The following is a 14,639-nucleotide window of genomic DNA, read 5'->3' as shown; positions in this document are numbered from 1 at the left end:
CAAAGTTGCAGCAAGTCTCCATTGAGCACATTCAAACTACTGTTTTTAATGGCTTGTAATTTGGCCAAATTTGGGCAGTTTTTCACCGGTATCTTAAAAAAGCACATCTCTGATACACAGGCCAGCCCTCTGCCAAATTTCAAGTTCCTGCTCAAAAGTATGGAGGAACTAGAACTGTTGGATGAAAAAGTTGTAAGGAATTCTTTATCATGGGCAAAACTATGTTTCCTAACCTTGTTCTTGGAAATGGCTAGACCATTTTTGTTGAAAAATTTTCCAAAAAATTCCACCTGAGGCAAGCAGACAGCATGTAAAATTTCAGCCTCAACAATTAGTTTGGCAAAATTTATAAGCAACTGAAAACAGGATCTTATGGTTTTCTGACATTCCCCACAGTTATAGGTGGTGCTAACAGCTCCCCCTATAATTTTTATCCCCAAATTCATACAGAAACTGAGTACTCAAATTGCTGTCAGCTGCACAAAGTAAACAATTTTTCTTTCAGTTTCAGTAATCTTAAATGTTAACAGTCCAATAGACAGCTTAAAAGTTCAGGTGTTTTTAAAGTTGGTAACATCTTTTCAAAATGTTACACAGTGGGGACGATTCCATTGGATGTCTATTCTGAACTTTTTTTCAGGCTAATTTCATGTGACTCAAATGTTTTTTGTTCTTGTATTCCCTGAGCAGCAATAAATGTGTTTAGAAATATTACTGTGACTATCAAATTGCTCTCAAAAATACAAAAAGGACACATTGGCATCTGAGCTTTTAAAGTAGGGGGAAATAAACTTCCAATAGGAATGCTTTTTTTAAAGCACTTCCAAGAGCGTGAGGTTAAATGTACTTTTGTATCAAGCAGTTGCCTAGAGGATGTAATATTTATTTTAAATTTTTGACAAAACTTTCTTTGTAGGTTTCTCAGGTTGCAGAATATGAAGAGGAGGCATATATAGCATTTGCTATGTTGGATGCAGTTGACGGAAAAACTGAGGATGCTTTGCTAGCACTTGAAACTATTAAAAACGTTGTTTCATATTGGAATCTTGCACTAGTAAGTGTAACTCTTTTATTTTAATTTTTATGTTCTTAATACTGCATGGTAAAAATCACTACTTTGTTGGCTAGATTTTCCAGAGAAAGGCTGAAGAGATTGAGAATGATGCACTCTCACCACAAGAACAAGAAGAGTGCAAAAGTCACCTGCAAAAGAGCAGAGACTATCTATTAAAGATCATTGATGAAAGTTTTACAGACACTTCAGTAATTGAGAAGGTATGTAATTTGGTTTGCTTTGTAGTTTTACTGATGGAATCCTTTGCGTCAGCAGGAAATCTCATCTTTTAAATTATCCTTTCAAAATTTGATAGGGCATTAACACTTTCTTCAGTGAAGTGTTTTGCTTTACAAACCAAATTCAGTGTTCAAGAATGAGCTATGCATTTAAAAGGACTCTGTGTAGTTTGTTCCTAAAATGCAGGTGGCAACAGTTCTTTTCTATTTTGGAAATATTTTGTTATGCACATTTTTTAAAAAGCTTTATTTAAAAAAATTTGTGAATCAATACTGTAGTCAAGATTCTGAAATTGAACGAAAATAAAAGGAACTTTTATTTTTGGACAAATATTAGGCCAAGGTTAGAATGGAGATTAAATATTTGACTGCATTTAACTCTATATCTTTGACTTAATCCTAATCAGTCATTGCTTACAAATACTCAAGTGGGGCTGATGAATCAGGAAAAGACACATTTTATATACCACTTCTGGTTAGACGAGTCTTACTACTGAAGTTCATGCAGAACTATATCATTTCATATTTTTGTCCTATGTATAGTGATGATGTACATGCAGAGTGGGCATTGAGTTTTGGAAGAGACAATAAGTCATAATATGTCATGTAAACAATAGTAGTTGACAATGTCAAAAGTCGTGGGAAACTGACGAGAAAGATTAGTATATTAAAAGCTAGAAAGTTCAGGTTTTGCATTAGTAAAAATATTGTTTGGAATCTGTTTGTTCAGCTAGAGGAATAGTCATCTTGAAATGTGGTATTTTTACATGAAATTCTATTTGCTAATAGTGCTTTATTACTCCAATTGCACTTGAACTCAAAAAGAGAATATATCCCTAAACCTCTTTGTGCACTGCAATTCTCTCCCAGTTACCAGTGTCAATAGAAACTGTTAAGGAGATGCTGGAAACAGTAATTCAAGAACTTGGGGATTATGGTGAAGAAGGAAGTCCTGGTTTCAAGAATGGCCTATCCCGAACTGTAGATTCAGAATTTAAACATTCCACTCCATCACCAACAAAATTTTCTTTATCACCAAGTAAAAGCTACAAGGTATATCAAATAACACACACAATTCTTCTGAAATGTATTGTTTTTAATTAATGTGATAAGATTCAATTATTGTTCTTTCAGTTCTCTCCCAAAACTCCCCCTCGTTGGGCAGAGGATCAGAAATCTTTACTTCAGATGATCTGTCAGCAAGTAGAAGCCATTAAGGTAGGTAAATACTAATTGAGTTAATGTATCAACAAATATGTAGTGATGAGTATTTTTAACACTGTATTGGTACTAAAGTTAACATTAGATTTATAAAGCTCAAACCGTTAATTTAAGTTAAACTTCCAGTGTGTGATGAGATTTCCAGTTATATCAATGGAATTAAAGTGATTAAATCTCTGCATAATTTGAAGAGTATGGGTGCAAGTGTCATTGTATAGAAATTTAATTTCAGAATCTATGAAATTAGTGCATAAGCAGATAAGGGTATCCTTCTGTGGGACCATACACTGAGCATGTGAATCCTGTTGATTAGGAGAAGACTCTTGTAGTTTCTATAATAAGACTTCTCTTTTCACACCTCTCAAGCCAAAAATTATAAGAAAAAGATGGCTTTTGCTGAATGGTTGTAGAGGCAGGACAGAAGCACTATGTAAGGTATTAGTTTCAAACGTACTTAACATTGAATGGGGTCACTAGTACTGACATCTAAAAATGGGTTTAAATTGTTCAACCTATTCTCTGTCAGATTGGTTCTTTAATCAGTTTATTTGATATTGCACTTAAGCAGTAAAGTTATGAAAGTCCAGAAGTAAAACAAGAAATTCATTTTTGTTGTCTGAAATATAGTTAATGGTGATTAAATTATCACTGACCTTTCTCCATATTTTAATAATTTTCCTAACTGCACTGCTGCTGGCCTGATAGGGAATGAATAAGAATAATTTTCCGTTTCCTATGTTAGCCTTGTAAAATTATACTTGCCAGGCAAGCAGTTGTTTGTGTGTAAAATATTTAGTTTTCATTATTATCATAAGGAAGCTTTTGGGTCTAGGTTGCTAAACTTTCATTATCCCTTTGCCAAGGCTGATATGTTTAAATTTGAAAGCACAACCTTTTATTTAATTTTTAAAAATTTTTTAAGGTCTGCATCTTTGAGTAGAATCTATTGGTAATGATTTGGAAAGAGCTAGACTCTTTTAATAAGTAAAATACTATATTTGACTGTGTATCCATGTGATCTCACTTGAGTCTAAGTACACATGCAATATTGTAGTCTTTTGAATAGTGGTGTCCATTGGGCTGCCCCAGGGATGTCCTCATGGCCACCACCCGAAGGCAGGCAGAGTGGCTGTAACCATCCTGTTAACCTCTTACTGCCCATGGCAATGAGACAAAACTAGCAGTGTTCGCCCACTACCGCTTAGTGGAACCTACTCGTACTACGTTAGGGTTAATCCCACTCAAAATATTAGTCAGTAATTTTATTTTTATTTTGGTTGTATCAAAACAATTTCCTCCCTGTTTTTTCCCTCCACTACTTCCCCCCCCCCCGCCCATTTAATTTCTCCCGTGGTGTACAGCACCTCTCTCCACAGAAAAATGATTGAAAGCCCTCGAGCTTTAAACTGTCATCCTATGACAGTTTAATTCCACTCACTGATGGCCACAACCTGTCTGTTTTTGCCTTTGTGAGAGTCTTGCGCCAGATTGCTGCTCTGTCAGTAATTCTGAACAACAACAAGGAAGTCCAGGGATGCTTATCAGGATCTATGCTTCTTCGAACAATCTGAGGGAAGCAAGAAGAGATTTTAAAAACTGGTCCATGCGCTGCTATGTGTCAGCAAAGAACTTTGCCGTCCACTATGCAACGCCTATAGTCCGTACCAGCAAATAATTCTTGGCACCATCAGACAAAGATCTGGCATCAGACCACCTCAGTACCAACTATCACCTCTGCTCCAAAAACTGATACCTCCTCACCATGATAAGGGTGGTCGGGTCATGATTCCCAGCACTGGTCCCTTCCTTCCCATAAGGAGAGGCTAACACTTCACTTTTCAGGGAACAAAACACTAATCCCATAACAGAGGCAAGTGATGCCAGCTCAGTCTGACTCAGCACCAAAGAAGTACAAGCCACATTCTGTTTCACTGACTGAAAATAGCAGTAATCATCAGACACTGGCAAAGACATTGATGCCGGCGTCAACATCAGTACCAGTACTGTCATTGTAAGCCCTGCCAGTAACTGCTGATTTTATGTTAAAGGAGGTAACCATGTCACTGGCATATATTTCTGACCTCTTGGTACTAGGGGCACCTTGAGGTTTGGCTCTGCCTCTTAAGGTCTGTTTATCCCATCATTGGGACACACCTGTTCTCTATCCAGTTGGGAGCCACATTTTCTCTCACACAGGTCAGAAGACGCTCTTTATAGACCAGAGACTCACTTTAGAACTCCAGCATATCCACTTCAAACATGGCAGTTGCCTGTTCAGCCCTATCAGAACTGGCCTTACCTCATGTAATGCTCCACCTTGGTGCTACGGAGCATGCTGCGGACCACATTCAGGATCTAATCTTACTCCTATCATTTAAGGAAGCATAAGGAGTCTGGAACCCCTTCTTCGTCTATTGCCAGACCATCATTATTTTTTCCTTCCCCCTGGTCTGCAGAGAGGGGGAAGAAACAAGAGCAGCTGGCAGAGGAGGAACAGGCACTATTGCCAGCAGCACCCTTAGTCTCCCAGGGACTAGTCATCACCCTCCTGGGGAGACCGTCTATCCAGCTCCTCTACCAGCTGCTGATGACTTCAAAGCATTTTGGAAGTAACTTTCCCGCATTGCTCAGACTCTTGAGATAGAAGGAAAAACTCACAAGCTTTTTGATATTCTGCACTCATTTGCTCCAGCTATGATAACTCTGCCAGTTAATGAAGGCATCTTGAATCCAGCCAAGACACGGTGGCTGACGCCAGTTATGCTGCCTTTTGTGGCTAAGAGAGCGGGAAAGAAATATCAACCTCCCTTAGGGGTACCCCAGCAGTTTTTCTTTAATGCACATCCACATCCAACACCAGGTTTCTTCATGGTTTCTATGGTCCACTAAGAGCACCCCAAAAGATAAAAACCCTTAAAAAAAACTAGACTTATTTGGAAGAAAGGGCTATTTATCGATCTCATTGGAGCTTGGAATTGCTAATTATCAGGCTTTATTTGCAAAGTATAATGGTGTTGCTTGGGAGAGGCTATCACCCTTTATAGCTAAACTTCCACAAGACTGCCGAGAAGAGTTGAAAAGCATCATTGTTGAAGGTCAACTAGTAGCTAAAACATTGCAACAGACCACCATGGATGTATCAGACATGATGACTAAAGCCATGCCTATTGCTGTAACCACACGCAGGGCTTCATGGCTGCAAGCCTCTGGCATGCTGAGAATATTGCGAAGTATTTGAGGGCACAGAATTACTTTGCATTAGCATGGACAACTGACTGTATGCTCTCGAAAGCTTCTAGGGCCATAATTTGTTTTCTGGGCATCTATACATCAGCCCAAAATTGTAAGCCCTTTAGATGTAAGGGCAGTCCAGGCAGACACCTGTCTACCTTCAGTAGTAGTCTTGAGTCCCTGCTGAGGAAACAGCTGAGACTACTGCTTTGGCTGTTGGTCAGTCTGCACGTACTTCCAAGCAACAGGTTTGATGATAGATTTGAGAGCCACACTCTTAGACCACTCAAAAGCCTTGCCTAAGTCCCACCTTTTGGATGTTGGCTTGCTTGCTTCCATCAGGCGTGGACTGTGAAAACAGAAAAAAGTTCTGCAAGTTGATTGCCCAGGGCTATTCCATCCAATTTCAGTCCCCCTTCCCTGTCTCTCTTCAGGGACCCTTCTCATAAAAATCAGCCAAAGGAAGAGCTAGTTTATCTACTTTGCATAGCAGCCATAGAGCAATGCTTCCCAAACAGTGAGCCATGGCTCCTTTGGGGAGCCACAAAGGGTTCATGGGGGAGCCACAAGTGTTTTTGGGGAAAAATCAATATGCCTGTTCTTTAATTGTGTGGGGTTTTTTTTTTTAAACTGAGGGTATTTAATCTAGGCTTAAAAACCACCTGCACTTTATGTGTGAGTCTGTCTTAGGCTGCTATTGCTGCTGGGGTTGGGAGCTTCTCTAGGCCCTCTGCTCTTGCAAGGGGCCTTCAGCAGAGAGACTTCCTACTGAGGTAAGAATTCAGCAGGAAGAGTCTTGGCTGAAAGCACCCTGCTGGAATGAAGGGCAAAGAGAGGATCTTAGTGCTGGCAGTGGCAGCAGCAGCAGGTAGGGGAAGGAAGGGACTCTGAGGGAGAGACAGATGCCTCTTACCTTTATAGTGGAACAATTTTTGCGATGTGTTAACCTTACATGTAGCAAACGTTTGACTGAAGAAGATTATTTTAATAAAGTTAAATGTAAAAGGAGGAAAGTAGATATAATACTTACAGTGCTTGAATTTTTATGTCTTGATGCTAGTGTGGAAAGTCCATAGCATATTATTAGTTTTCTGGTCTTCGTAGATGAAAGCCTGAGACCAGGGAAACTACAGACATTTAGAAACCAAAGACTGAGAATTCATAAACAAGAGCAACAATTTTTTTCTTTCAGAAACAAGAATTAGTGTCAAAAGTCATTTGTAAAAAAAATTATTCCTCAGAAAGCCTTAGATGCATCTTTTATTGTAGCCATGCAAATTGCAAACAAGCATACACCATCGGTGAGCCCCCATATTGAAAATATTCAGCTATATTCTGTATCTGGACTCTTGATTCCATGAAAATCCACCTTAAAGCAGCTTCCGCAGGGCATCTGTCCATTCAGGTTTTTTTTGACCCCATAGTATCCAGATTTCTAAAGGGATTACCTCTGACATGGGATCTCAACATTGTCCTTATGATCCTTGCGAGCTCTCCTTTTGGCCTTTTCCTGAATGCTCTTCACACTTCCTTTCGCTCAAGCTGTTTTTAATCTGCCAGAGGGGCCAGCAAACTACATGCTCTCATGGCTGACCCTCTTTACAAAACATTCCATGGGGGTAAGGTGGTATTGAGACCCTATACCATACTTATTCCCTATGTAGTGTTAGACTTTGGTTTGAATCAGTCTGTCATTTAACCTGTTTTTCTCACCAAAACACCATTCCTCCTCCTAGAGAGAAGCTCCCTTTTAAAGGGCTTTTGTTATAATAGGAGAGTCTTTCAGACTCCTTTTATTGCCATCTCTGGTGCTTCTAGTGGTCCCAGAGAATGTCAAATGATTATGTAGTGTGTATATAATAAACCTGTTCCTCCAAATATTAAAATACATTCCACTGGACTAAAGCACAGGGTCTAGTCCTTTGCACACTTCTGGAACATTCCCAAATCTGAAACTTGCCAGGCAGCTGTATAGAGTACTTTCTTTACTTTCATTAAACATTCTCCTTGGCCTAACTGCAAGAACAGATGCCAGATTTGGTAGGGCAGTGTTAGTCATTGTTTGGCTAAAGTGGGAGCCACATGGATGACAACATCGTTACTATAAGGCAAATAGAAGTTATTCTGCAATATTAGTAAATTTTCTGTGTTGGAGAGCATATTATTGGCTCCCTGCCTTTGCATCACTTCAAGATTAAAAATAATTAACTCAGCTAGTATATAACTTAAAAATATTTCAGTGTACCTGAGCATCCTCTACCAATATTTGCTAAAAAAATCAAGGGCAAGGGCAGATATCCAAGTAAAAGTTCATCCTTTGGCTCCTCTCTAAGGATGACTTTAGACAAAAGATTTGTCTCTAGCTGTTCTTGTTTCAGAACTGTTCTTTTTAGTCTACTAATGTGTTTCTTCCTGTGACTGGAAGATTTAGATATTTATATAATGTTGAATATGGCACTTGGAGTGTATTCAATTCATTTTTTGCTAGTACTTGACTTTTTTTTTTACCTATGTATTTGGTTTTGTGTACTGGCTTAGTAGTACACTATGTTAATTCATACAAAGAAACCTCTTCAGTGTAAATTGCTGTATATGATAAACAAAAACAGCTATAGTAATCTCTTCCTTCCAAACTGAGGCTTGGGTGTCAAGGGTAAAAGTCAGCGTTCGGTAAACACCAAAGTAAAACTGAGAATTTTTAAGGCTTTGCATAGATAGTATTAACCTCAAAATAAACATCTGTTTTAATGTTCAACTACACCTGTCTTTTTAATTTTAATGTAAACTATATAAATACTGTCTCCCAATAGAATGAGATGCATGAAATGAAACTCAATAATTCCAACTCAAACTTGTCATCTCATCGGTGGCCTGCTGAAGGCTATGGCACAGATACAATGTCAGATGGCTATCAGGGAACACAAAACTTTCATGGAGCTCCACTAACAGGTAAACTGGTGTTGAGAGTTTTATTAGTTACTGTATCTTGTTTTTCAGAAGACCTTGGTCAGCCTCTAAAATTGCTATAAATTAGGCATTTAAGGTTTAAACACTGCAAATGAGCTTAAAAATACCTTTCTGTTGAAAAGTATTACCTTTTGAAGATGGTTCTCTTTTGGGTAATGGCAAAATAGAATTACACTCTTGTGTTTCTCTTTTAGTTGCTACCACTGGCCCATCAGTCTACTACAGTCAGTCGCCTGCATATAACTCTCAGTATCTTCTCAGAACAGCTGCTACCAATGTAACACCAACAAAGGTGAGGAGAGATCTGTTAATTTACTGCTTTGAACTACAGTCTTTATCAATTTTCAATTTCTATATGTGAAACTGATTCTTCCAATGAAGACTTTTAGGGATAACTTTGTGTGATATTCACACTTATGTGGATTATGCTCAGTGCCCAAATGTGGATGACCTACTGAGTGAGTCCTCTCAAATTCTCGTGGTGCGGGAGGGGGTGAACCGTCAAGAGAAATCTCTTGCATTCGTATTTGAAGTATATATGCTCACTATGATATTTTCTACTGAGAAAATCTTTGACAATACCTAAGATCCATTTCTCTGTAGGATGGGAAGAAATTTTGGGAGTAGTAGGAAGGAATAGAGAATAAACAAGCAGTATCTTCTCAAGCAGCTAGGTGTTTCTATAAAAAGCAAATCTTTGTAACTGTTCTGCTTCACTTAATATTAAGGTCTATACATTTTAAAGATAAAAACAAAAACATCAACAAACTTTTCAGGGCAGGGATTGCCTTATGTTTGTACAGGCACTACCATAGTACAAATAGAAAATAATAATCTTTCTTTTTTTAGGCTCCAGTCTATGGCATGAACAGGCTTACACCTCAACAACATATATATGCTTATCAACAGCCAATGCATACACCACCACTACAGAACACCTCTGCCTGCATATTTTCCCAAGAAATGTATGGCGCTTCTTTGCGTTTTGATTCTCCTGCTACTGGACTTTTGTCTCCACGTGGTGGTGATGAGTATTATAATTACAGTGTTCCACAAGCAAGCACAAATCCACCATTGCCTGAGCCAGGCTATTTCACAAAACCTTCAGTTGGTCCTCTGATTCCAAAGTCTGCAGAATCAAAGGTGATAGAATTTGGGAAATCAACCTTTGGGCAGCCTGTACCAGCAGAAGGAACAAAATCCTCTTTCACAACATCTGCACAATCAACTCAACCAACCACTTTTAAATTTAACTCTAATTTCAAATCTAATGATGGAGACTTTACATTTTCATCACCTCAGATTGTAGGCCAGCCCCCCAGTGCAGCTTTTAATAGCAGTGAAAGCCTCTTGGGTCTTCTGACATCGGATAAACCTTTACAAGATGATCGATACATGGGGCAAAGAACAGTTCATGATCATACAACTGGCCAAAGAAATGCCTTCAGTTTTGGTAACAAAAATATTTCAGGCATTTCATTTACAGAAAATATGGGACAAAACCAACCTAAAACTTCAGGTTTTGGCAAGGGTGACATATTCAATTTCCAAGATCCTGGAAAACCAGTGTTTGGAACCCCAAGTTCAGATCTGGCCAATAGAAGTCATGAAACTGAGGGAGGAAGCATCCATGGTGCTGATGATGATGATGATGGTCCACACTTTGAGCCTGTAGTGCCACTCCCTGACAAGGTTGAAGTAAAGACAGGTGAGGAAGATGAAGAGGAATTCTTTTGCAACAGAGCAAAGCTGTTCCGTTTTGACACAGAATCTAAAGAATGGAAAGAAAGGGGCATTGGAAATGTGAAAATACTAAGGCATAAAATATCTGGGAAGATTCGGCTGCTCATGAGGCGGGAGCAAATATTGAAAATCTGTGCAAATCATTATATAAATACAGATATGAAACTGCAACTAAACACAGGTTCAGACAAATCATTTGTATGGCATGCTTTAGATTATGCAGATGAGTTTCCAAAACCTGAGCAGCTTGCCATTAGATTCAAAACACCAGAGGAAGCAATGCTTTTCAAGCATAAGTTTGAAGAGGTGCAGAATATTTTGAGAACCTCGGGATCAAATGTTGGTACACCAGCCATTCAGAGTGTTGGGATTACAAGAGAAATAGCAAATCAGAATAGCAAGGAGCCTTGCAAAACTACTCCTGGAACCCTGAATTTTGGATTTCAGTTTAAGAAAGAGGAGACGTGGCAGTGTAATGTCTGCTCAGTGAAAAACAGTTTAACTACTTCCCATTGTAGTGCTTGCCAGGCTCCAATCCAAAATACAAGCAGTTCTGTAAAGGGACCTGATGGCAAAAGCAGTTTTACAGTTACATCAGCTACATCTACACCAATATCCTTTTCTTTTGGTAGGGAAATCCCATCCACATGTACTACTAGTGGATTTGGGGAACAGTTTATGTTGAAGGAAGATCAGTGGGCTTGTAATGTGCATCTGGTTCGAAATGAAGCTACTGATAAGAACTGCTCAGCGTGCCAAAGTCCAAATCCAAGAAACAAGGAAATGCATGTTGTACCATTACCTGAAACTTCTGCAGCTTTCAAACCCAACACTGATACCACACACGATAAATTTGGGTCAGTTTTTGCTAAAAAAGGTCACTGGGATTGCAATGTTTGCTTCGTAAGAAACGAGCCCACTACATCTAAATGTGTTGCCTGCCAGAATCCAAATAGAACTAACATGCCAGTATTTGGTCAGCAAGCTTCATTTAAAAGTGGCCAAGGAGATGTTCCAAAGACTACACACAATGATTTTGGAGCTGCATTCTCTAAAAAAGAAGGTCAGTGGGATTGCAGTGTGTGCCTAGTCAGAAATGAAGCAAGAGCTGTAAATTGTGTTGCTTGTCAGAATCCCAATTCACCAAATCAGCCTGTGTCTACATCTACTATTCAAGCATCTCCTACTCCTGGAGTTGGTTCTACCGCTGATGCAAGTAAACCCCAGAAAAGTGGATTTGAGGGACTCTTCGCTAGAAAGGAAGGGCAATGGGATTGCAGTGTTTGCTTGGTACGAAATGAAGGCTCTTCAGTAACCTGCGCAGCTTGTCAAGCACCAAATCCAAGTAATAAGCCTGTTGCTGACGCCCCATCAACTCTTACATTTGCCCTTAAAAGCAAATTCTCTGAACCTGCTGGAGGACAACTGGGAACAGGTTTTAAGTGTGACCTTTCTGAAAAAGGTTTTAAATTTGGCCATGCAGAACAAGGAAAAGCACCTTCTTCCTTCAACTTTCAGATTCCTTCAGATACTGAAGTTAAATCTGGAAAAGAAGGATTTAGCTTTTCAATGCCTGTGCCCACAGGTGGATTTAAATTTGGCATACAGGAGCCTAGTAAAAATATCACAAAGGATGAGCCACCCAAAGAAAGTACCAATGGCTTCTTAAACAGTGGTGATGAAAAAGAGAAAAAGGAGACTCCCTCAAAGGGTGTAACTGGTATCCAGTCTCATAATGTCTCAAACAAACAGAACAGTGATTTAGTATTTGGCCAGAATAGCAGCACTTTCACTTTTGCTGACCTTGCAAAAACTACTTCTGGAGAAGAATGTCAGTTTGGTGTAAAAGATCCAAACTTCAAGGGTTTTTCAGGTGCAGGTGAAAAGTTATTTTCCTCACAGAGTTCTAAAGTGGCTCACAAGGCTAATACTTCTGTTGATCTTGAGAAGGAGGATGATGCATATAAGACAGAGGACAATGATGATATCCATTTTGAACCTGTAGTCCAGATGCCTGAAAAAGTGGAATTAGTGACAGGGGAAGAGGATGAGACCGTGCTCTATTCACAAAGAATAAAACTATTTAGGTTTGATCCAGAAACAAGTCAGTGGAAAGAACGTGGTGTTGGCAACTTGAAAATTCTTAAAAATGAAGTTAATGGCAAACTAAGAATGCTAATGCGACGTGAACAGGTACTGAAAGTATGTGCAAACCACTGGATAACAACTACCATGAACTTGAAATCTCTGTCTGGTTCAGATAAAGCATGGATGTGGCTAGCCAGTGACTTTTCTGATGGAGATGCAAAATTGGAGCAGCTGGCAGCTAAATTCAAGACGACAGAGCAGGCTGAGGAATTCAAACAGAAGTTTGAAGAGTGTCAGAGGCTGCTGTTGGATATTCCACTGCAGACCCCACATAAACTTGTGGATACTGGTAGAACAGCTCAACTCATACAGAAAGCAGAAGAAATGAAGAGTGGGTTGAAAGATCTCAAAACCTTCTTGACAGATGATAAAACTAAATTGACAGAAGAAGAGAATAAAAACTCAGCTTCAGCCTGTAGTACTTCTGATTTAATTATAAAGCCACATGCTGAAAGCACTGGGCCTACTCTGGAGTGGGATAACTATGATTTACGTGAAGAAGCATTGGATGATAGTGTAAGTAGCTCTGTGTATGCCTCACCTCTGGCAAGTAGCCCTGTGAGAAAAAACCTATTTAGATTTGGGGAATCTACAACAGGATTTAATTTTAGTTTCAAATCTGCCTTGAGCCCATCCAAATCTCCTGCCAAACAGAATCAGAGCAGGTTGTCTGTAGGAACAGATGAAGAGTCTGATCTTACTCAGGAAGAAGAAAGAGATGGACAGTACTTTGAACCTGTGGTACCTTTACCTGACCTTGTAGAAGTGGCAAGTGGTGAAGAAAATGAGCAAGTTGTCTTCAGTCATAGAGCTAAACTCTACAGATATGATAAAGATGCCAATCAATGGAAAGAAAGAGGTATTGGGGATATAAAGATCTTGCAGAATTATGATAACAAACAAGTTCGTATTGTAATGAGACGAGACCAGGTATTAAAACTCTGTGCCAATCATAGAATAACACCAGACATGAACATGCAACAGATGAAAGGAACTGAAAGAGCCTGGGTATGGACTGCATGTGACTTTGCAGATGGGGAAAGAAAAGTAGAGCTCTTAGCTGTGCGATTTAAACTACAAGATGTTGCAGAGTCATTTAAGCAAATTTTTGATGAAGCAAAACATGCCCAAGAAAAAGACACCTTGATTACACCTCTCTCTTCACGTGCCAGTACACCAAGAGAGTCTCCATGTGGCAGAATTGCTGTAGCTGTACTGGAGGAGACCACCAGGGAGAGAACTGATCTGAACCAGGATGGTGATACCTCTGATGTAACTGTAGAGGTTTCAGAGATGTCAAGCACTTCTGAAACACCAACAAAAACGGTGGTTTCTCCTCCAAAGTTTGTATTCGGTTCAGAATCGGTCAAAAGCATTTTCAGTAGTGAAAAATCAAAGCCATTCACATTTGGAAATACTTCAGCTACAGGATCTCTATTCGGTTTCAGCTTTAACTCTCCTTCAAAAAGTAAAAGTGAAGAGGATAGTTCAGTGTCTCAAAACATAATGCAAAGAGAACTACAGCTCACAGTAACTGAGCCTCAGGAAAGCTACACTCCCAATCAGAAGCCTACAGCCAGCCAGGGAGAAAATTACTTGGTTACATCAGCAGCAGGATCCTCTAATTACACATTTAAAACACTAGAAAAAGGTAAGCGTTGCCCGAATTGGCAACTATTTATACTAAGAAGTTTTACTTTGAGAAGATTATTGAAAAATTTGTCATGGAAAGCAGTTAGTGGCTTTTTGTTGCAATGAAAATACTGTAAATTGTGTCCCTGGAATAAGAGTAAAGTGTTCTCTTCAGTAGTTGAATGCAAACTTCATGTTTCTTGCAAATACCTCTTTAGCTTAATCTTATGGTTTTGTCCTTCACTGACAATTGTTCTTTTTGTGCATGGTGAGGGGGCAGGGGATGTCTGAACTATTGTGCTAGGTCAGCATAACTCTGCCCATATCTAGGAATTTAGACGAGCTAGTAATTACCTATGCACTTGGGCCAAAATTTTCAAATGTGGTTGCCTAAAGTTTGGAAC

At 39.3% G+C, this 14,639-nt stretch overlaps 1 protein-coding gene across 1 annotated transcript in view; it reads left to right on the top strand.

The window, feature by feature from the left end:
* The window catches only part of RGPD4 (RANBP2 like and GRIP domain containing 4), a 55,162-nt gene that overhangs the window by 28,823 nt on the left and 11,700 nt on the right, over nt 1-14,639 (top strand). Inside the window, exons 14-20 of the mRNA XM_077814122.1 lie at nt 917-1,054; nt 1,129-1,275; nt 2,164-2,346; nt 2,428-2,511; nt 8,556-8,694; nt 8,907-9,004; nt 9,562-14,254. Coding sequence (XP_077670248.1) covers nt 917-1,054; nt 1,129-1,275; nt 2,164-2,346; nt 2,428-2,511; nt 8,556-8,694; nt 8,907-9,004; nt 9,562-14,254 — 5,482 coding nt within the window. The remainder of the gene's footprint in view (nt 1-916; nt 1,055-1,128; nt 1,276-2,163; nt 2,347-2,427; nt 2,512-8,555; nt 8,695-8,906; nt 9,005-9,561; nt 14,255-14,639) is intronic.

The sequence above is a fragment of the Eretmochelys imbricata genome, chromosome 1 (genome assembly GCF_965152235.1).
Source record: "Eretmochelys imbricata isolate rEreImb1 chromosome 1, rEreImb1.hap1, whole genome shotgun sequence".
Classification (NCBI taxonomy): domain Eukaryota; kingdom Metazoa; phylum Chordata; order Testudines; family Cheloniidae; genus Eretmochelys; species Eretmochelys imbricata.
This window is presented reverse-complemented; position numbering and strand designations above follow the sequence as displayed.